The sequence below is a fragment of the Somniosus microcephalus genome, chromosome 17 (genome assembly GCF_052327205.1).
Source record: "Somniosus microcephalus isolate GS21.2 chromosome 17, FLI_Smic_1.0, whole genome shotgun sequence".
NCBI classification, from domain to species: Eukaryota; Metazoa; Chordata; class Chondrichthyes; order Squaliformes; family Somniosidae; genus Somniosus; species Somniosus microcephalus.
The window spans coordinates 19548259-19571635 of NC_141003.1; the positions used below are offsets into that span (position 1 = coordinate 19548259).

Below are 23377 nucleotides of genomic sequence, written 5' to 3' on the forward strand. Positions count from 1 at the left end.
CGAAAGGCTGCTGGACCGGATAGCATCCCTGGACGGGTACTCAAGGAATGTGCTGATCAGCTGGCTGATGTCTTCACCGCCATCTTCAATCTGTCATTGGCCCAGGCAGTAGTCCCTACATGCTTCAAGACCACTACCATTATTCCTGTGCCAAAACAAACGGCTGTGACGTGCCTGAACGACTATCGACCTGTTGCACTCACACCCATCATAATGAAGTGTTTCGAGAGACTGGTCCTGGCTCACATCAAAGCCAGTATTCCCGCCTCTCTTGACCAACAGCAGTTTGCCTATCGTGCAAACAGATCAACGGAGGATGCAATCACAACTGCTCTACACTCGGCACTGAATCACTTAGATGGTAAAGAGACCTACATCAGAATGCTGTTCATAGACTACAGCTCAGCATTCAACACTATTGTCCCCAACAAGCTGGCCACCAAACTCCACACTCTTGGCCTGAACACTTCCCTCTGCAACTGGACCCTGGACTTCCTAACAAACAGACCCCAGTCTGTCAAATTAGGTAACCACACCTCCCTCCGCCTGACCCTGAACACGGGGGCCCCACAAGGATGTGTGCTGAGCCCCCTCCTCTACTCCCTCTTCACCCACGACTGTGTGGCTGTTCATGGTTCCAACACCATCATCAAGTTTGCGGATGATACCACGGTAGTAGGCCAGATCACCAACAACGATGAGTCAGCCTACAGGGAGGAGGTCCAGCATCTCGTGAAGTGGTGCACCGATAACAACCTGGCCCTTAACATCAAGAAAACCAAAAAAATCATTGTGGACTTCAGGAAGTCTAAAGGTGGAAGTCACACCCCCATCCACATCAATGGGGCTGTGGTGGAAAGGGTGGACAGCTTTAAGTTCCTCGGAGTCCACATCACGGAAGACCTCTCCTGGTCCCTCAATACCTCCTCTCTGGTGAAGAAGGCCCAGCAGCGCCTATATTTCCTAAGGAGGCTGAAGGGATGTAACCTGTCACCCCTGATCCTCTCTAACTTTTACCATTGCACAATAGAGAGCATCCTGACGAACTGTATCACAGTATGGTATGGCAGCTGTAGCTACTATGACCGGAAAGCCCTGCAGCAGGTAGTCAAAACTGCCCAACACGTTACCGGCACCCGGCTACTGACCATAGAGCACATATACCAGAAACGCTGTTTACAGAGGTCACGGTCCATCATCAAAGACCCTACCCACTCCAGCCACAGTCTGTTCGCCCTCCTGCCATCTGGGAGACGCTACAGATGCATTCGCACCCGTACGACCAGATTTAGGAACAGCTTCTTTCCCAGGGCTGTCATCCTACTGAACTCCACAAATAAACTCTAAAGCCTGCACATCTGCCAATGCACTTTATTATGGTTATGTTTATGTTAATGTATTACAAGCCAAATGTATGCTGAATGTTTAAATGTCTTAATCCAAATGTACACTCTCGGGAGCCGCAAGCCTACATTTCGTTGTACTGCACTTGTGCACTAACAATGACAATAAAAGTTGATTTGATTTTGATTTGATTGTTCCTTGTACTCAACTCTGTTTAGTTGAGTATTACATGCCTTTAATTTATAGAAACATTTCTGTTTACATCTTATTTGTCTTTGTACGTAACCAGGCAGCCACCTTGGCTTTTTCTTACCACTCGCCCTTCTTTTGACTTTGGCTACATATTTCTTGTCCACGTTTTCTATCTTTTCTTAAAAACTTTCCATTTGTACTCTACATCGGTCTCATCGCCACCCAGTAGTGTTAGCCAGTTTACCCATTCCAAATCATCTGCCATTTTAGTGACGTTCGCTCTTAAATCTGGTACGAGTTGCAGATTCTCAGTATCTTTAGTTCTACCAGCCAATTGAAAGCGTATAATCCGTGGAGAGAGAAACAGAGTTAACGTTTCAGGTCTGGGACCCTTCATCCGATGCTGCCTGGCCTGCTGAGTTTTTCCAGCATTTTCTGTTGTTATTTCGGATTTCCAACATCTGCAGTATTTTGCTATTTTGAAAGCATATAATGTTGTGGTCACTGTTGGTCAGATGTCCCCCCCCCCCGCCCCCCCCACATGGAGGCCCGATAGGAGGTCAGGCTCACCACTAAACATTAGATCGAATATATGATCATCCCTAGTTGCTTCATTAACATGTTAACAGAATGATACTTTGTTAATTGTATGCTGATTGTAAAATCCTTGAGCACAAAAGTCTACAATAACAGTTTGCAATCCAAAAGCAGAAGGGAAGAAGTTAAAGTATGTAAGAGAAACACATTTTAAATCATCTAATTATAGCACACACCAACGATTGGGGTGGGGGTGGGAGTGAGAATCTCTAGATTAGTGTCACTAAAGGGAAGGACCTCTCTCTCGCAAGATCCCCCCCCCCCCAAAAAAAAAAGACTGATTCGTCCAAATTAAAACTGAAATTCTTAGTTTTCAGTGACTAGCCTGCAGTATGTGTAACTGCAGTGAAAACATCCGGGGTTGCAGCCAATGTTCTGAGAAGGGGGTGTCTGGTTATGCGTTGCTGTATCGTGGAGAGGAACTGCTTAAAAAAAAAGAATGCCCCCACCTCCGCAAGTGTGGGGGTACAAGAAACAAACAGACCCCCCCCTCTTGTCAAAGCAAAAGAGAGACAGAGAGAAACAATCTCTGGACAGTGACATTCACCAATGCCAAAAGTTATAACTGAAATCCCAAATAAATAACAAGAGGTTGATGCCAAAAGGAGCAGGAGTTTGCAACAAGTCCCAATTCGCTCGGAGGAAGGCACATTCGCCTCCCAACACAGTCTGCGGGAGGAGGGTCGGTGCCAGTTTCCTTTGAGTCACTGTGACGTGCCCAGCCAGTCACATGAAGCAAGGAGCTGCAAGGAGTTCATTCCGTCCAACAAGAGAAGAAACACACACACAACAGCCAGAGGCAGCAGCAGCAGAGGCAAGGAGGTGCAGAGTGGACAGAGGCGATTCCTGGTACGTGCCTCTACTCAAATATTGCAACTAACTTACCACTTTGAGTTTTTTTAAAGTGCATTTTCCAGCTCTTGTGTTGATGTTCATTTTGACTTGAATTGGTGTTTTTTTTTCGCTTCAAAGTAACTGGACTTTAAAAATTGCTTCATCCTGGCAACGTGGCAGTATTTGCACGTACGTGATTTGAATAAAAGCCACGATGTTACTTTGGAAATTTACCGATGGACGAGATATTTCCAAATCCAAAGTTCTCTATCTTTTAGAAGTTTGGGGTTATCTGAAACTTGCAATTCGAGGACGACGGGGTGTGGGGAATAGCCTGCAATATACGTGTGTGTGTGTTTAGTCGTGCGGGAATATTGGTATCTGATGGGTGATCGCGTGTCCTTGGCTCGGTTTGCCAGTTAAGTGTTTAGCGCCCAGTCTGAAAACTCAGGCGATCGATCCCCAGCTTGAATAGGGGGCGAGGACAAAGAGAAACTGTCAGTTACACGCGGCTTGTAACTCACAAATGCACAATCGAGGGAGAGAGAAAACGCAGAGCCAATATAAATGAGCTGGAGATCATTTTGCTACTTGAGCTTTTTTTAAAAGCAAGTTTAATAGCATCGCCCACTGTATTAAACTTGCAAGTGTCACTTTTTCGCTTTTTTTCATCATCGCACCAAGTCTCCCAGCCAGTATCATTGGTCTGAATCGTGCATTGTTTTTGACTTGTGGTGTGCCATCTTTGTGTTTCCTTGCATCTGTAGGGGAAGCGCGAAATATAGGGTGCATTAATTCCTTTAAAAAATCCACTTGAAAGGCTTTCAATGCAAAAAAAATTAGTTTAGACTGGCATTAAAAGTTAAGATTATAACTTGTGCGTGAATTAAAAGTAAGTATGAGTTTATTAATGAAGCGGTACAGGTAATGGCAAGGTTCCAAAGCACTCATGCATGAACAATAACCAGTCACACGTTCAGCGGCGCTGAATGTCACCTTGTGGGATAGTCACGTAGTTGCTCTTTCAAGAGGCCCCTCTTAACAGTATGTCGTTATGCCATTGCACTGTATTGCAAGGTATGCGCGATTCCCTTGCTGAAATCTGAGGAACTTGTCAGTCGTCAGTTTTCATTAAATTCTCAAAAGATTTTGGCCTAAATTTGGAAAACTCAAACTTCAGTGCCTGTGTGTGGTTATGTTTTATGTTGACGTTTAACAGAAGGATAACATTTGAGAATGTTCTTCAGACTGTTCCAACTTGCATTTATATAGCGCCTTTGACAATGTCCCAAGGCGCTTCAGTGTAATCAGCCCCCCCAAAAAACTGAACACTGAGCCACATAAGGAGACATTAGGACAGATGACCAAAAGCTTGGTCAAAGAGGTAGGCTTTAAGGAGTATCTTAAAGGAGGAGAGGTTGAGGGAGGGAATTCCAGAGCTTAGAGAGCTAGGCACGGCTGACAATGGTGGGGCAAAGGAGGTCAGGGATGCAAAAGAAGCCAGAATTGGAGGAATGCAGAGTCCTTGGAGACTTGTAGGGCTTGAGGAGGTTACCGAGATAGGGAGTGGGTGAGGCCATGGAGGGATTTGAACACGAGGAGATTTTTTAATTTGAGGCGTTGCTGCTCCGGGAGCCAATGTAGGTCAGCGAGCTTTGGATGAGCTGAAGTTTATGGAGGGTGGAAGATGACCGACATTAACTCCCGGTCACCAAACGCCTTGATTTAAAAATTCTCATCCTTATGTTCAAATCCCTCCATGGGAGGCTAGCTGGAAGAAAGAGCATTGGAATAGTTGAGTCTGGAGGTAACAAAAGTATGAATGAATTAGATATTTTTTTGTGTTGGTTTGGGGTATCTGGAAAGAGGCAGATTACAGTCACATGAATCGAGTGCTCAATACTACATCTGTTATGACATTTAACTTGGTTGCAGTTTTTGTTGTGGGTTTATACTGACTGACTTTTCTGCAAGGTCATTTAATTGTAGCCAAGTTTCCATGCCAAAAATGAACAAGTGGCCATTGCTTGTGTTAAAAATAGCGTGTGGGTGCAATGACTAACTCCATGCTTGCAAAAATACATCATTTCTTCTCGGTTCCTTGAAAAGCAAACTCGCTGGGAGAGCTCGGCAGTTCACCTCCTGGACTTGCGTTCAGTTCCAGCCCAGACTGCTGGGATTAAAGTCTCCTCTGTGTGCTGGCTGTGAGGGTCCTAATGTGAAAGGTGTTGGGGCGTACTCATCTGGTTCCTAAGGAGGCCTAAGTCTACAACACAGAACTGTCTCGCGCTCAGGCTGGATGATGGGGCATAGGGTGTCACCCTGGTGAGTGCTTTCGAAGCTGGGGCAGAGTCGATGGAGCTTTAAAAGTGGCCTGTGGGTTAACAGGCAATCTTGTGCTATATCAGACTCGCCCACTCATGTAGCACCTATTCAAAAAAGTACTAGGAAGTTTGCGCTAAACTATGGTGTGCTTACAAGACCACCATATACAAAACCATGTCTTAACCCTACAGTTTTGAGTATTTGTGCTCCTTGGGACGAGGTGCAGTGTTGGTGCAGTGTTGGCGGTTTTTCCATTTTCCCATACCAGGTATTGCACGTTTGCAGTTGTTCTATTTTAAACAGTTAAAGAAAGAACTTGCATTTCTATAGCGCCTTTCACGACCTCAGGATGTCCCAAAGTGCTTTACAGCCACTGAGGTACTTTTGGAGTGTAGTCACTGTTGTAATGTAGCAACCTGGCTGTGCTACACCCGGCCCTCACCTGGGGAGTGTTTCATGCCTGACACTGGCGCCTGAAATGTGAAGAATTCCGTTCTCCTGTCTCCATCATAGACATCCTCGGCGAGCAGACTTTAAAAAACAAAATTCAGTACTTTATAATGGCATGTATATTAGCCTGTTTAATGATGGTTTAAACTCTGTTGCAAGCCTTCATTAGCACTATAAAGGTCTCTTTATAGTTGTGCTGCAGGCTATTTTCCAGCAGAGAACCTCTCCGTGCGGTTTGGTCTAGTTTAGGTGAAAATATTTTTATTTTTATTTTTTTTTAAACTGGGTGGAACTGGCATCATAGTTAACAACATTCCTTATGCAAAACTTCAACAGCGCTTGTCTATAGGATGTGGCCATTTACTTTTTTAATATCTCAACAAATTTTGTTCTATTTTCAATGTTTCAATAAACCATTTGTTTGTTTTTTATTTAGTAGGACAACATGGCAACCGTGCAGCAGAAACTTATCACGCCAGTTTCTCAAGAGCGACCTGATGCTTCAAGAAATAAGGTCACTGTTGTGGGTGTGGGCCAGGTTGGGATGGCCTGTGCTGTTAGTATTCTTTTAAGGGTAAGTTTGGTCCCTTGTGCCTTTTTCTTTAATGTAGTTTCTGTCATAGAATCATTGAATCTTACAGCACTGATCTGAGACGGTGCAGCATCTGAATTGGAGAAGGATTTATTTTCGCAGTGTTAACCTGTAAACTAATGGTTACAAATGTGAAGTCCTCAGGATTTTAGCTAATAAGCTTCTACACTGGGATAAAGTCTAGTTCACAGGATACCAAATTATAGACTCACACCAAACAGAAGGAGGCCGTTTGGCACTTCAGCTCTTTGAAAGAGCTATCCAATTAGTTCCACTCTTTCGAAAGTTAATAATAAATCTGCTTCCACCACCTTTTCAGGCAGTGCATCTCAGATCATAACAACTCGTTGCGTAAAAAAACAATCTTATCTCCCCTCTGGCTCATTTGCAAATTATCTTGAATCTGTGTCCTCTGGTTACTGATCCTCCTGCCAGTAGAAACAATTTCTCCTTATTTATTCCATCAAAACCCCTCATAATTTTGAATGCCTCTAATAATTCTCTGCAATCTCAGCTTCTCTAGTTTCTCCACATAACATAAGTCCTTCAGTAACTTAATTCCCAGCTAGTTTGAAGTAATGGCCCGTATTCTACAATCGCAGGTCTCCTGCGGGCGGAGGACTGCGATCTGGAAAAATCTGCGCCCTTATCCGAGGGCTCCCAGGACGCACACACTTCCGCTCCTGGGCCTCACCAAACTTGAAGTGTGCAGGGCCCACGTATCCCAGAGGTGCAGGTAGTTCGCAGCGTCCCTGGGATCACTGTCAAATATATGAATGGAGATCACCCCAAAACATAGTAAAACTTTAAAATAATTTTTTTTTTAAATCACATTTTTTAAATGACTTGAAATTACAACAAAAATTTTATTTATTGAAAAAAATTAAAGTTTTTTACAGGGCTAAAAATAAACTTACCTTTTTTTAAAATATTTTTAAATGATAAATCAGTGGAAAAAAATTAATTTTTTAAACTTTTTTTCAACTCTTATCCTGGTAAAAGCAGGCCTTACGCGTGCTTTTACCAGGCACAAGAATTGTAAGGGTTTTCTGCGGGCGGAGGGTCTCCAAAAAGCGGAACTCTCTGCCCGCAGAGGCCCTTCTCCAGGGCAGCCGGAGGATCTGTCAAGACCATTCTTGACAGATTGGAAATGCCGGTTTTCAGCACATGCGCTGTGCATGCCTGAAACCGGAATTTCCGATGTCCCTACGGAATACCTGGGCCAATATTTAATGGCCTTTTTTGAGAAAAGGCCTTGTAGAAAGCTTCACTTTCTTATAGAAACTGGTATTATCTCAGACTAAGCTTCCCTCTCATTGCAAATCTTTGGGAGTTTGCTAGGAATGCAGTGATTATTATAATGGGGGGAAAGTTATATGGCAGTGGTGGGTTTTCTGACATCCTAAAACATTTCTGTTAGACATTGTTCCCATTACCTAAGCTGTCCATATTGGGGTGGGGAGAGGCCATCATTATAACAAGACTCCACTTCCATTCTCAGGAACTTACCGATGAGATTGCCTTGGTTGATGTTCTGGAAGACAAACTGAAAGGAGAAATGATGGATCTTCTTCATGGTAGCCTGTTCCTCAAAACTCCAAAGATTATAGCTAACAAAGGTAACTTGGGTCTTTGTGGTATCATATGAATGGCAAGAAATAATTTGCTATTTTTTGTTGGCGCTCTGAAATGCAGGGACCGAGGGTTTGAAAAGCCATGTGCGTCAAGTTTGAAAATTGTAGTCCATTTGTTACATTTGCCGGCCCTTGCTCTTGTGATTTAACTGTCTGATTTCCCGTTTGTACAGATTATGGAATAACTGCTAATTCTCGGGTAGTGGTTGTTACGGCTGGAGCACGGCAACAAGAGGGCGAGAGCCGACTGAATCTGGTCCAGAGAAATGTGAACATCTTCAAATTCATCATCCCCCAGATTGTAAAATATAGCCCCAATTGCACAATCATTGTGGTTTCCAATCCAGGTGACTGTCGACTTTTTAATGGCAAATTTACTTCCAAATCTGGCAGCTATAACTCACCAGCAACTACTTTTATAAAAGACCGGAAGGACTTGCATGTATATAACTTCTTTCATGACCTCAGGATGTCCCAAAGTGCTTCACAGCCACTTTTGAAGTGTAGTTACTGTTGTAATGTAGGGAAACTCAGCAACCAATTTGCGGTAAGCAAGCTCCCACAAACAGCAATGAGATAAATAACCAGATAATCTGTTTTTAGTGATGTTAGCTGAGGATAAATGTTGGCCTGGACACCGGGGAGAACTCCCCTACTCTTCTTCAAAATAGTTGGGATCTTTTACATCCACTTGACAGGGCACTGGTTTAACGTCTCATCCACAAGATGGCACCTCCGACATTGCAGCACTCCCTCATTAGTGCGCTGGAGTGCCAGCCTAAATTTTGTACCCAAGTTTCTGGAGTGGGACTTGAACCCACAACCTTCTGACTTAGCGGTAAGAGTGCTACCAGTGAGCCAAGGCTGACACCAACAAGTTAAATCTTGTTGACCACGTGTATCTTTAACAAGAATGGGGCTGGGATTTTCCCCTTCAGCACACCGGGAAGACACATTGGGAAATTCCACACCCTCCTCCCTCACACAGTTTTCTACTCACTAATTGTGTTTCTACTTCAAAGAGGAATAGCCTATTAGAACAGTTAAAATATTAATTAACCCTATTTGTGGTTGAATTGCTTTATTGAATCAATGCCACTATGTTGCATTTGCTCTAATTGTAAACTTTGAAGCACTCATATATATTTGTTTTTTCTGGGTTCTAGTTGACATTCTGACGTACGTAACTTGGAAGATTAGCGGTTTCCCAAAGAACCGTGTGATTGGCAGTGGCTGTAATTTAGACTCTGCCAGATTCCGATACCTCATGGCTGAAAAACTTGGTCTCCATCCATCTAGCTGCCATGGGTGGGTGCTCGGTGAACACGGAGATTCCAGTGGTAAGACTAAATGGTTAAATCCTGTGACGCCAAATTGCTACAAGTAACAGAAATTGCCCACATTTTTAGCTATATCAAACGGAATCGATTTTAACCCTACCGTCTGGGCGGAAACCGGGCGGGTGGGCAGTTAAAACCAAGCAGATTAGTTACCTGCTTGGAACTCATGCCCTCGCCAGCCGAGGTCTCTCCAACTCCAGACTTCACCCCCCCCCACGGCCTTCCCTCCTGCGAGACCCTCCCAGAGCCCCCTCCCCACGACTTGCTTGCTGGTGAGCCATCCTCTTGGTGCCAGCCGGCAACCCCCAGCTGCTCGAACGTCCTCTACGACCCACCATTCACCTGCCCGTTACGGGCAGGCAGTTGACCGGAGGCATGCAGGTGAGGCCCGGGAGTTAATAACCTCCCCAGGCCTCAAAAGTTAGGCCGGCGAGTGCGTTTTGCACTCTCCCTGCGCCAGCCCACCCAAAACCCGCTCGGGGTTAAAATTGACTGTGTGGCTTTAATGCCCTTTAATATGATTATTATATGAATTTAACGTTTAAGGAGCTGAGGAGTAAATTTGGCATTGCTGTAAAACAGTTCATTTGCTGTTGAACTTTGTTTGGCGCAAGACATGCACTTTGTTGATTAGTTCCTTATTGTTAACTACATATCTTCATTTGCTCACCAAACGTTTCAGATGCTTGAGTTGGAGGCAACATGCGATATACAAACTGCTGTTTGCATGAAGGTATTAAAATCAAAGGGAATTGAATGTGATGTGCAATATGTACCATTATACTTTTAACACATGACACAAAACTGTCTGCCATGCACTGCAATTAAGTGGCACACTGCCAGTGGATCTCGGAGCGACATCACAAGAACTGCTTTGCATTTGCAGTTCCCGTTTGGAGTGGTGTTAATGTGGCAGGAGTTGGACTGCAGCAGCTGAACCCTGATATTGGAACTGCCCAGGACAAGGAGAACTGGAAAGATGTCCATAAAACGGTGGTGGAAAGGTACAAAATAAAGATCAGCATAAGAAAATGTCGGTGTCCAGACTTTTCTTGAAATTGTTTGAAGCTTTAACCAGGCAACACAGAAATATGAGTTGGGATACAATAGAGATTTAGAAAGTTACATATTTAAAATGTACTTGAGGAACCAATATTATTAGTATCTGTCAAATGGGTAACAACACTTTTTTGTTAAAGGATGTAATCTACAGGAAACTTTTAATTTACCGGCACCTAAATAACCGGAAATCTCGGTTAACCGGCAAAATTCAGGAGTAGGTTCAGGTAACTTTTATTACTTGCCTTCCTCCATCTGTTGCTGTGCAAGGGTGTGGCTGCAGCTGTTGCTAAGCTACAGAGATGCTTGCAACTTGTGGCCATTGTTCTGAACCTGTTGCTAAGCGACAGGGTTTGTTGCTCTATACGGAGCTCTCAGCTCCGTATCTTTTACTATAGCTTTCGGTTATCCGGAATTTTTGATGAACCGGCACCACGTCGGTCCCGTCCGTGCCGGATTAAAAAAAAAGTTTCCTGTAGTATAGTTCAGTTAAAAGGTAACCAGATGACTGGTAGTTACATTAACAGATCAGCTATTGCTCCTGTATCTAAGTGTGCACAAAATTGGAATTACAAAATAATGAGAGTTGAAAAATTTCCAATATGAAAGAAAGAGCTTGTATTTATATAGCGCATTTCATGACCTCCAGATGTCCCAAAGCGCTTCACATCCAATTAAGTAGTTTTGGAGTGTAGTCACTGTCACAATGTAAAGAACATAGGAACAGGAGTAGGCCATTCAGCCCCTTGAACCTTTTCCAACCTTCAGTTAGATTATGCCTGATCTGTACTTCAACTCCATTTACCCGCCTTAGCTCCCTATCCTTTGATACCCTTACCCAACAAAAATCTATCGATCTCAGTCCAACTGTACCCCAGCATCCAAAGCTTTTTAGGAAAGAGAATTCCAGATTTCTTCTACCCGTTGTGTAGAAAAAGTGCTTCCTGATTTCCCTCCTAAACGGCCTAGCTCTAATTTTAAGGTTATGTCCCTTCGTTCTTGATTCTCCCAAATGCAGCAACCACTTTGCACACAGCAAGGTCCCACAGAGAATAAAGGTTTCAATTCATAAGAGACTCGGTCTGCTTATGGAATCTGTCGTCAAGCTCATGAAATGAGTAAAGATGTTGCGGGGGGGGGGGGGGTGCGTGGTGAAGGGGGATGCCTGAACTATAACAGGTGTCACAAATTTTAGACTAAGTGTTGGTGATGTGAAGATCAAAATGTTACTTTTAAATTCAATATCTAGGCTCATGATCGATTCAATCGAAAAATCGTGGAAGTTTACAGCACAGGAGATGGCCATTTGGCCCATCGTGTTATGAATAGTCCAATAAGACCCTGCTAACAGTAATGAGTTCATCTGAATGTTGACAGCTGAAACTGGCAAATTTAAGAACTTCTCAAGTTTTGAATATTTTGCTTCAATAGATACAATATATAATGGGAAGTATTTAAAAACAGCCACCATGACGAGCAATATCAATGTCACTTATTGATTTTGTATCCTAGTGTCAGTTCGGTAGTCTGCACAGTGTGTTTTATATATTGAACGGTGCAGTAAAGCATCATCAATTCCAGTTTGTGCGGTTAATGAAACTTGTATTAAGGCTGTTATCAGATATATAAATGCCTAATATAAACTCTGCTCTTTGCTAGTGCTTATGAAGTGATTAAACTGAAGGGCTACACTAACTGGGCCATCGGCCTCAGTGTTGCTGAACTGACTGAATCCATGCTGAAAAATCTGAAGAGGGTTCACCCAGTATCCACCATGGTGAAGGTATGAAATGTTACCGCATTGCTCAGTGATTCAATTCGTATATCACCTGGTTTATAGTTAATTAAGTGACTCTTGAGGGTGTTTAGGGGGTCTCCACACTGACGTCTCCATCTATTAGATACTGAATTTTGTTGTATCGTACATATTTAGATTCTGCCAAAATGTTAGCGGGTAATCTTGCTGGAATGATTCCTTTACCACTGTAGTTTGTTACAATTGAGGCTTTTAGAAAAGCTTTTCTTTCGACAGTCATTCAATATTCCTGTTCCCCACCCTTTTCCCCACAAATAGGGGTTGTATGCATTATGTGCTTTCTCCTTCTGTGGTCTGCTTAAACAAAAAAAAACTCAGTAAATTATGTGTTGACTTTAACCCGTAGCCCTTTTAATCTGTATCGATTTCTACATGGATCACATTATCTCTTCAGTGTTGGTAAACTGATAGCGATACACAGATTAAATTGTAAGCGCACAGAAAAGCAGTATTATTCGTACTAGCCAAGTACTATCGAGTACAAGGGAATGTTGGCATGCATGCAGCAATACAACCAGAGCTAATTACCATCAGTTCTTCAACAGAAATATTGCAAAGCTTTGGTTAAACTGAGTCTTGTTTAATGCACATGATGGGAAAACAATCAAATTGCTCCTCTTCCTCACTTGATAACTGCACGTCTTGTCCAACTGTGCGTCACATGATACTTTCCTCCAAGGTCGCCAGAGATGTAGTTTTTAACCTCAGGTTTTCTTGATGTCTGATTATCAGTCAATGGAACAACACAGTTTTGGCACATTACAATACCATTTTTAAAACTTTAAAATTATATGTAGCACATATTGGGTGGGCGGGGGAAACACAATAATGTGGTGACCATTTTGACACACATTGTCTGGAATCAGATGGCAAACACTTCTATATAATGACCATATGTATTTAAGTCATCATCTGTTCTCAAGTATTTACAAATCTTTTCACCAGATTTAGCATGATATACCTTTCAAACATTGGTATAAAATCATGAATATTTTAAAATACTTAAGAGTCACGCCATGCAACATGCCATACTTGTTTTCATTTTTGGGATGTGGGTGTCACTGGAATTACCAGATATTGTATGCATGGAGTCAGATGCTAGTTCAAAAGGAATGTTGTTCAGCTACAGGACTTGGAGAAATATCTAGTGGAAACCTCAAACCATAGCAGGTAGCTTAAATCTAATGGGCACTGTTTCTTCATACACAAATAGTTCTGTGGGTACGGTAGTGTAATGGTTATGTTACTGGACTACTGTAATTGGCTTACTTGAATCACAGACAGCAGGGTAATAAATACACAGACCATGTCACTTGGACTGTAAACTACAAATAAGATTTATTAAAAAGAGTAATTGTTAGTAGAAGTTCAATTCAGCAGATTTTATTTGATTGCAGAACTTTGAATTTGTATCTTGGGCATAAAACTATAAGATGCAGCCCTTTGATAATTTTCTCAATATTACTAGCCCTGGACCAGCATTTGAAGTGTAACTTGTACGTGAGGTTTAATCCACAACACAGTCTCTAAACTCTATCTCAATGGGCTTATAAAACTAAAGAACTGGCAGAAAACGGCCAAATGCATCTCTTTGCCTGGGAGGAACTGTCGATCGATCCCTACTCTCAGAAGCACCCAGTGAGATCTACCCTGCCTGACAGGACTGGGTTACGTGAGATCAAGGCAGCTCTTCAGGCTGAGGATACAATGAAGGCCTTAACTGCAAAAAAAAAAATAGGCGACTGATATCTCAGCCATTAGGAGTGACTTATACGTATCTCTACGAATGACTATATGTATCTCTAGGAATGACTACACATATCCCTAGGAATGACTACACAAATCCCTAGGAATGACTACACATATCCCTAGGAATGACTACACATATCCCTAGGAATGACTGCAGGTATCTGTAGGAATCACTGCAGGTATCTCTAGGAATGACTATATGTATCTCTAGGAATGACTACACGTATCCCTAGGAATGAATATAAGTATCTCTAGGAATGGCTATATGTACTAGGAATGTCTGTATGTATCGCTAGGAACGACTATGTCTCTCTAGGAATGGCTGTATATAAATATCTGTATGCATATCTCTAGGAATGACTATCTGAAACATTCAGATCTGTGACGTCTTGCTGTAGGCTGAAGTGATTCAGAATCATTGAGTGGATTGTTTACCATACTAGTGGAGGGCAAACTAGACCTCCACCCCTTCAAATATGGTATTCCCAGACATACACGAGGAACATGACTTTCTTCCAACCAGATGATATAAACCTCCACAAAGCATGATTAAAGCAACTAGCTCAGAAGTAAATAATAAAATGTACAAACTTTGATCAGAATTATGACAGGGATAGCATCCCTGGACGGGTACTCAAGGAATGTGCTGATCAGCTGGCTGATGTCTTCACCGCCATCTTCAATCTGTCATTGGCCCAGGCAGTAGTCCCTACATGCTTCAAGACCGCTACCATTATTCCTGTGCCAAAACAAACGGCTGTGACGTGCCTGAACAACTTATCGACCTGTCGCACTCACACCCATCATAATGAAGTGTTTCGAGAGACTGGTCCTGGCTCACATCAAAGCCAGTGTTCCCGCCTCTCTTGACCAACACCAGTTTGCCTATCGTGCAAACAGATCAACGGAGGACGCAATCACAACTGCTCTACACGCTGCACTGAATCACTTAGATGGTAAAGAGACCTACATCAGAATGCTGTTCATAGACTACAGCTCAGCATTCAACACTATCGTCCCCAACAAGCTGGCCACCAAACTCCACACTCTTGGCCTGAACACTTCCCTCTGCAACTGGACCCTGGACTTCCTAACAAACAGACCCCAGTCTGTCAAATTAGGTAACCACACCTCCCCCCCCGACCTTGAACATGGGGGCCCCACAAGGATGTGTGCTGAGCCCCCTCCTCTACTCCCTCTTCACCCACGACTGTGTGGCTGTTCATGGTTCCAACACCATCATCAAGTTTGCGGATGATACCACGGTAGTAGGCCAGATCACCAACAACGATGAGTCAGCCTACAGGGAGGAGGTCCAGCATCTCGTGAAGTGGTGCGCCGATAACAACCTGGCCCTTAACATCAAGAAAACCAAAGAAATCATTGTGGACTTCAGGAAGTCTAAAGGCGGAAGTCACACCCCCATCCACATCAATGGGGCTGTGGTGGAAAGGGTGGACAGCTTTAAGTTCCTCGGAGTCCACATCACGGAAGACCTCTCCTGGTCTCTCAATACCTCCTCTCTGGTGAAGAAGGCCCAGCAGCGCCTATATTTCCTAAGGAGGCTGAAGGGATGTAACCTGTCACCCCTGATCCTCTCTAACTTTTACCGCTGCACAATAGAGAGCATCCTGACAAACTGTATCACAGTATGGTATGGCAGCTGTAGCTACTATGACCGGAAAGCCCTGCAGCGGGTAGTCAAAACTGCCCAACGCATTACCGGCACCCGGCTACCGACCATAGAGCACATATACCAGAAACGCTGTTTACGGAGGTCATGGTCCATCATCAAAGACCCTACCCACCCCAGCCACAGTCTGTTCACCCTCCTGCCATCTGGGAGACGCTACAGATGCATTCGCACCCGTACGACCAGATTTAGGAACAGCTTCTTTCCCAGGGCTGTCATCCTACTGAACTCCACAAATAAACTCTAAAGCCTGCACATCTGCCAATGCACTTTATTATGGTTATGTTTATGTATTACAAACCAAATGTATGTTGAATGTTTAAATGTCTTAATCTAAATGTAAACTCTCAGGAGCCGCAAGCCTACATTTCGTTGTACTGCACTTGTGCACTAACAATGACAATAAAAGTTGATTTGATTTGATCAGTCACAAGATGAAGGCAGAATGGTATCCATTGTATTTAAGATAGAAAACTTTTTTAACAGTGGTTCAAAGGCTTACTTTAAACTGTGCTCAGCGCTCTTTAACACTGCTCTGTGCGAGTGTGTACTTGTATAGAAGTATGATTAGCTCAACATTTATACTTTGTATCTGACCACATATTTTGGCTTAGGTTTGAGTGTTACAGCTAAATTATCTGAAAGTTGCCCCTACTTGATACAATGTAATCCACATAAGTACTAGGAACATAGCAACAGCAGTTGGCCATTCAGCCCCTCGAGCCTGTTCCTCCATTAAGTTAGATCATGGCCAAGCTGTATCTTAACTCCATCTACCCACCTTGGTTCCATAACTTTTAACATCCCTCCCAAACAAAAATCTATCAATTTAATTTTTTTTAAATTTTCAATTGACCCCAGCCTCAACAGCTTTTTGGGGGGAGAGCTGCAGATTTTCACTACCCTTTGTGTGAAGAAGTGTTTACTTGCATCACCCCTGAACAACCTAGCTCTAATTTTAAGGTTATGCCTCCTTGTTCTGGACTCCCCCGCCATAGGAAATAGTTTCTCTCTTTCCACCCTTTCAACTCCTTTAATCATCTTAAGCACCTCAATTAAACCACCCCATCATCTTCTAAACTCAAGAGAATACATGCCTAGTCTATGCAACCTGTCTTCATAACTTCACCCTTTAGCCCTGGTATCATTCTGGTGAATCTACACTGCGCCCCCTCCAAGGCCAACATATCCTTCCTGAGGTGCGGGGCCCAGAACTGAACGCAGTGCTGCAGATGGGGTCTGACCAGAGCTTTATATAACTAACATAACATCCACCTCTTTGCATTCCAGGCCCCTTGAGCTAAATGCCAACGTTCCATTAGTTTTCTAAATAAATTTTCTACCTGTTGCGATCAACCACCCCCTAGACTGAAGGGTGTGTTGATGCAGGATCGGAGGACACAAGCACAGGCACAAGATTGGTCGATGGAAAACAGCAGTTACCTGTGTTTTATTCTTAGAAAACGGGGAAAAAGGTTCACATCTGGCAAAATCCAACAAACATGATGTTCAAAAACAATAAGCCAGGGTTACTTTACCACTGGATCTCTCTCCTCAGGTACTGGCCTTGTCCTGCCTTTCTCCTCAGGCACTGGCCTCAACAACAGTCCTGGCTCCGTCCTCAGGCACTGGCCTTGTCCTGCCTTTCTCCTCAGGCACTGGCCTCAACAACAGTCCTGGCTCTGTCCTCAGGCACTGGCCCTGAAGGGATGCACTAGTTTGCCTTTTGTACTTGTGAGCTAATGGGTAGATTTGCCTCAGGTGTGTTGGAGGTGGGTGTGGCCTTCATAATCATAATCATAATCAACTTTATTGTCATTGTTAGTGCACAAGTGCAGTACAACGAAATGTAGGCTTGCGGCTCCCGAGAGTGTACATTTAGATTGACATTTAAACATTCAACATTCATTTGGCTTATAATACATTAACATAAACATAATAAAGTGCATTGGCAGATGTGCAGGCTTTAGAGTTTATTTGTGGAGTTCAGTAGGATGACAGCCCTGGGAAAGAAGCTGTTCCTAAATCTGGTCGTTCGGGTGCGAATGCATCTGTAGCGTCTCCCAGATGGCAGGAGGGCGAACAGACTGGCTGGGGTGGGTAGGGTCTTTGATGATGGTCTGTGACCTCCGTAAACAGCGTTTCTGGTATATGTGCTCTATGGTCGGTGGCCACATAGCGTCCATCCACCACAAACCGCCCCCCATAGCTCACACTGTCCACTAGTTTTTAGTGATTAAATGTACACTTTTTTCAGATTCCCAATTCTTTTGCCATTAATTCAGTGACATCAATTCAATAATTTAAATTCAAATATTAGCCCATCCTGTTATTAAGAAGTCCATCGACAGGAAAATTGGGTGGGGTGTGCAATGGGCGGCTGATCCGGTATCGCCCATTTTTTCGCCACCGCCAGAGGCTAAAACTGCCCCAATATTTCACGCCTTCAACTGGAAGGCAACTCAGTTGATCGCAGCAACTGCCGTTCCTGTTAAATTAAGAGCACAGACGTTGGAGGTGCCTGTGAACAGAGCTCAGTGTGCCGTTACCAGCTGTTTCATTCAACAATGCATTCTGGCAACTGGCTCTTTACAGGAGGCTCCTGGGGTTTTTTTTAAGTACAGGAAGCTCTCGTTTAAACGGCACCTAAATATCCAGAATTCTCTATTAACCGGCAAAATTCTCACTCCGAAAACAACACCTCAATAACCGGCAATGTGTCCGAGTCCGAGTCTCCCGTGGTGGCCGAGTTAGTTAGTGGGGGTAGTTCTCCAAACTGCCACTACTCAGCTTCTTGGCGCTGTCGGAAGTCGGAACTCCTCAATACCCCTGTAACAGAAGTCTGACTATCCCGCGCTGCCGGTAGTCTCTTCTGATCCACCATTTTACAGGGGTACTGTGTGACTCCCACGCTGCTGGTACTCATTGCATTGCATTACCCTCAACTGGCAGTACTGTACTTAATCAAGCATCTTCCGCCATCCATTTAACACAACATTCTGTAGGTGAGTACCCACTTACTGTATACTGCACATTTCTTGATTTTTAAAATTTTTCTTTGTTAAAAATAGCCTCGGTAGATAACCCTCTCCGTCATCCGGAATTTTTGACCAACCGGCAACACACCGGTCCCATCGGTGCCGGATACCAAAGAGTTTCCTGTACTTGCTGTGTAGGGGCCCTTCCCTCTGTGCTGTGTGTCTCCTGTGAATTGACACGGAAGTAACAGCAGCCTTAAGACTCCGAAAGTGGCTGTACAACCTGGTGTGTGGGCTGGGCTCTTTTAGACTGTCCCGTGGCTTTGCTCACCGCCTGGGCTGTCGATTTGTCTCTTGGATACCAGCATTCAATAGCAGATCAGTTAAACACACAACTTGTACCTTTAGTTGGCAAGAACAATGTGTGTTTAAATGGGCTTTACTGTATATGCAAAGTGTGTTTTTGCCTGTAAATAATGCACTGCAATCTACTGATTGTGTAATGTATCTTTAACTCCAGGGCATGTATGGCATAGAGAATGAGGTCTTCCTGAGCCTGCCCTGCGTCCTGAGTGCTGATGGCCTGACTGACGTCATCAACCAAATGCTGAAAGACGATGAGGTGGCCCAGCTGAGAAAGAGTGCTGAGACCCTCTGGGATATTCAGAAGGAACTGAAGGATTTGTAATTTTGAGGCTGACTGCTGCATTCCTTCATTGAAGCTGCAAATCAGCCACTTACAGCAAAGAGTGTCCGCATTCTCTTGTACATGATTTGTAGTGAGTGTGATGTTGTTACCAGGTATACACAAAACAGCATTACTGGTCCAAATGATAAGGCTATCACTTATAACAAATAAAATGTGTAAACCTTCTATTTGTCTTTCAACTGCTTCAGAAATATTGATGTCCTTATCATACTTAAAGCGAGATTTCTGTGTACCTCGGTAGGTAAAGGTCCATATTCTTTTCACAAAGGCAAGTACAGATGAGGGAGGCCATTCGGCCCATCTAGTTCATCCTTCCAATTTCCTTCCCCAACCCAATCACAACATCTAACAGCCTGTTGAATGACTCCAGAGCTTCGCCACCACTCCCCAGCCCAGAAGTCTAGCCCAGGTATAAATCACACCCTTTGGCCGCGGTTTCGCCAACTGTGGCGAGTCCGGTGTGGCCAGAGTAGGTGGCGGCTTCAAAACCCGCTCCCATCTTCATCTCGTCTCCGCCAAGTGATTTTGCCCTGATTGGGCTTGTTAAGCCCACCCTGCGAGGTTCCCGGACAATTAAAAAGAAGCGGGTCTGATGACGTCACTTGATGACGCGTCATCAGCCAGTTTCCTTAAAGGGGCCATGTCCACATTCATTTTGACAGTTGTGCTGTCAGTGTTCTACAGCATTGAAGTGCTGCAAACACAGACAAGCACTGCACAAAGGTGGACGGCTGCACCCAGGCTCTCCCATGACTCCCTCCATATGCTTATGGAGGGAGTCACAGCACGCAGGGAGGTTCTCTTCCCTTCCAATGGGCGGAAGCGACCTCCCCAGGAGACCAACGCAGCCTGGTTGCACATTGCACAGGAGGACACAAGCAAGGATGTGGTCAGGAGGACCAGGCTGCAGTGGCGCAAACCTTTCAATGATCTCAGTAGATCACGAAACGTTACTGCAAAGCCACACTCAACCTCATCCTGCAGTGTCACTCATCACATCCCCATCACTCTGCCTTCCCTACCCTACTCCTGCACATCCTTACACCAACTTACCTTACACCTCCACCTATCCCTCTCTACGTTATCACTTCCCCATCTCACTTGCCACCCCTCACATTCGCCCTCATCCTTGTACAATCATTCAAACTACCAACACACAAGGGTAGGCACGTGTGCTTTAGTCAATGTTCATGTAAAGTGTTAGCCAATGTTCATGTAATGTGTTGTCAAGCATTCAAATCTTTATTTTCAACACTTTATTTCTTGCACACAGATTTGTGTGCACCTTTGGAAGTGTCTTGGTGAGCTCCAGTGAATTGTGAGGCATAACTTCCCCGCCCCCCCTAATGGTGATGAGTGTGAAAGGAATGGCTTGGACATTGTAGGGATGCTTTATGGTGCTCGTGTGGGGTGGTGCCAACCTGGTTGGCAGCCAGGGTGTACAGCATCAAGTGAAGTAAATCTGGCCATGGTGAGGCCATTGCTGGCCCCCCTGGGCAGCAATGTGGTCGGGTGCTGATGCCCTGTATTCTGTGCAGCATCAGGTGATTGCGGAGAAGGTTGGTGGTGTTGGTACTGCTGGTGTGCCTCATGATGTTGGGGCTGATCGTGGTGGGATTCTGAGGACCAAGGTGAGATTTTTTTCAAGGGTACTGATGCTGGAATAGATCAACAGCTGAAGTTGAGATACAGAAGCGATCCACCAATGGTGAGAGAGGTTGCTCCAAGGAGGTGACAGTGGATAGAGAGTTTACTCCAAACACATCCAAACTGCATAAAGCTCAAAGGTGTCTTCCAAACCCTGAAGGCTCAAGCTTCTGACATTGGAAAAGTGAACAGCTGTGAAATGGTAGCTTTTATACCACTTTTGCAGCTGTCACCTATTCACAGCAATGGAGAGGCATAGAGAACCTGACACACTTACCTGACGGATCCCCAAGCGACAGGAACCTTGTGGAAAAGTTGGAAAAATGGCTCAGTGGTGGTAAAATGCTGTTCACTACCTTTAAAGACCCTCTTAACTATCTCAATCAGCTGATCTGCCACTTAGTTCCGGGTCTGCAAAGCGCAGGTAGACCCCGCACTTGGGGAAACTGACATGGAGGCGGGTTCAGAGCAGGATCCTGACCCGCTGTCAATCTTTTTGATTTTGACAGCGGACCCGCCTCCGAACCCACCCTCTGAGTGCTGGCAGAATTTTGGCCTTGGGGTGAAGAAATGCTTCCTGATATCAGTTCTATCTGTTACTCTGACTAAATTTAGCTTATTCTACTCACAGAATGATACAGCACAGAAGGAGGTCATTCGGCCCATCGTGCCTATGCCAGCTCTTTGAAAGAGCTCTCCAAAGTCCCACTCCCCTGCTCTTTCCCCACAGCTCTGCAAAATTTTACTTTTCAAATATATCTCCAATTCCCTTTGGAAAGTTACTATTGAATCTGCTTCTACCACCCTTTCAGGCAGTGCATTCCAGATCATAACAACTCACAGTGTTAAAAAAAAAACTCCTCTCCCCCAGCCCAGTTCTTTTGCCAATGATCTCCAATCTGTGTCCTCTGGTTACTGACGCTCCTGCCAGTGGAAACAGTTTTTCCTTATTTACTCTATTAAAACCCTTCATAATTTTGAACACCTCTATTTAATCTCCCCTTTAACCTTCTCTGCTCTAAGGAGAACAATCCCAACTTCTCTAGTCTTTCCGTATAACTGAAGTCTCTCATCCCTGGTAACATTTTAATAAATCTCATCTGCACCCTCTCCAAGGCCTTGACATCTTCCTCAGGTGTGGTGATCAACTTCTCTAGTCTTTTCTACAAGGATTAAACTTTTGCAGACAAGTTATCTTTAGAATAGGGGGTCAACAACCTATTTTGAAGGGTAAAGTTCCACATGGTTTTTAACCTAATGGGGCATTTTTCAAATAAAACACCAGCTGCAACCTGATAGGAAAATACTCCATAAGGATACCTTTTTAAAAATTCATTCCTGGGATGTGGGCATCACTGGCAAGGCCAGCATTTATTGCCCATCCCTAATTGCCCTTGAGAAGGTGGTGGTGAGCCGCCTTCTTGAACTTGCAGTCCGTGTGGTGAAGGTACTCCCACAGTGCTGTTGGGGAGGGAGTTCCAGGATTTTGACCCAGCTACGATGAAGGAATGGCAATATATTTCCAAGTCAGGATGGTGTGTGACTTGGAGGGGAACTTGGAGGTGGTGGTGTTCCCATGCGCCTGCTGCCCTTGTCCTTCTAGGGTAGAGGTCGCGGGTTTGGGAGGTGCTGCAGTGCATCTTGTAGATGGTACACACTGCAGCCACAGTACGCTGGTGGTGGAGGGAGTGAATGTTTAAGGTGGTGGATGGGCTGCCAATCAAGCGGGCTGCTTTGTCCTGGATGGCGTCAAGGCCCTTGAGTGTTGTTGGAGCTGCACTCATCCAGGCAAGTGGAGAGTATTCCATCACACTCCTGACTTGTGCCTTCTGGATGGTGGAAAGGCTTTGGGGAGTCAGGAGGTGAGACACTCGCTGCAGAATGCCTAGCCTCTGACCTGCTCTTGTAACCACAGTATCTATGTGGCTGGTCCAGTTATGTTTCTGTTCAATGGTGACCCCATGGTTGTTGATGCTGGGGGACTCGGTGCTGAAAATGCCGTTGAATGTCAACAGGCGATGGTTAGACTCTCGCTTGTTGGAGCTAGTCATTGCCTGGCACTTGCGTGGCGCGAATGTTACTTGCCACTTATCAGCCCAAGCCTGAATGTTGTCCAGGTCTTGCTGCATGCGGCCACAAACTGCTTCATTATCTGAGGAGTTGCGAATGGAACTGAACACTGCAGTCATCAGCGAAGATCCTCACTTATGACAGTGGGAAGGTCATTGATGAAGCAGCAGAAGATGGTTGGGCCCAGGACACTGCCCCGAGGAACTCCTGCAGCGATGTCCTGGGGCTGTGATGATGGACCTTCAACAACCACAAACATCTTCCTTTGTGCTAGGTATGACTCCAGCCAGTGAAGAATTTCCCCACGATTCCCATTGACTTCAATTTTATGAGGGCTCCTTGATGCCA

General features: G+C 44.5%; 1 protein-coding gene across 3 annotated transcripts; it reads left to right on the forward strand.

The window, feature by feature from the left end:
* The first annotated feature begins 2803 nt into the window (after nucleotides 1-2803).
* LOC147105551 (L-lactate dehydrogenase B chain) lies at nucleotides 2804-19477 on the forward strand. Of its 3 annotated transcripts, none has more exons than XM_086010017.1 (8): nucleotides 2804-2982; nucleotides 6182-6316; nucleotides 7836-7953; nucleotides 8142-8315; nucleotides 9135-9308; nucleotides 10195-10312; nucleotides 12027-12150; nucleotides 19124-19477. In XM_086010017.1, the coding sequence occupies exons 2-8, from the start codon at nucleotides 6188-6190 to the stop codon at nucleotides 19289-19291; spliced, it is 1005 nt and encodes a 334-aa protein (XP_085866143.1). In that variant the 5' UTR covers nucleotides 2804-2982; nucleotides 6182-6187; the 3' UTR covers nucleotides 19292-19477. The 3 variants fall into 3 exon arrangements, with proteins under 3 accessions (XP_085866143.1, XP_085866142.1, XP_085866144.1); XM_086010016.1 differs by having other exon boundaries at nucleotides 2805-2982; nucleotides 6179-6316; XM_086010018.1 differs by lacking the exon at nucleotides 2804-2982 and adding an exon at nucleotides 5272-5292 and having other exon boundaries at nucleotides 6179-6316.
* Nucleotides 19478-23377: the final 3900 nt, after the last annotated feature.

What these genes read in the sequence shown, in the direction of transcription:
- LOC147105551 (XM_086010017.1), top strand. Translation starts at nt 6,188, where the DNA reads ATGGCAACCGTGCAGCAGAAACTTATCACGCCAGTTTCTCAAGAGCGA. An exon ending in CTGTTAGTATTCTTTTAAGG is followed by an intron (nt 6,317 to 7,835) that starts GTAAGTTTGGTC and finishes TTCCATTCTCAG; the next exon opens with GAACTTACCGATGAGATTGC. An exon ending in CAGTATCCACCATGGTGAAG is followed by an intron (nt 12,151 to 19,123) that starts GTATGAAATGTT and finishes CTTTAACTCCAG; the next exon opens with GGCATGTATGGCATAGAGAA.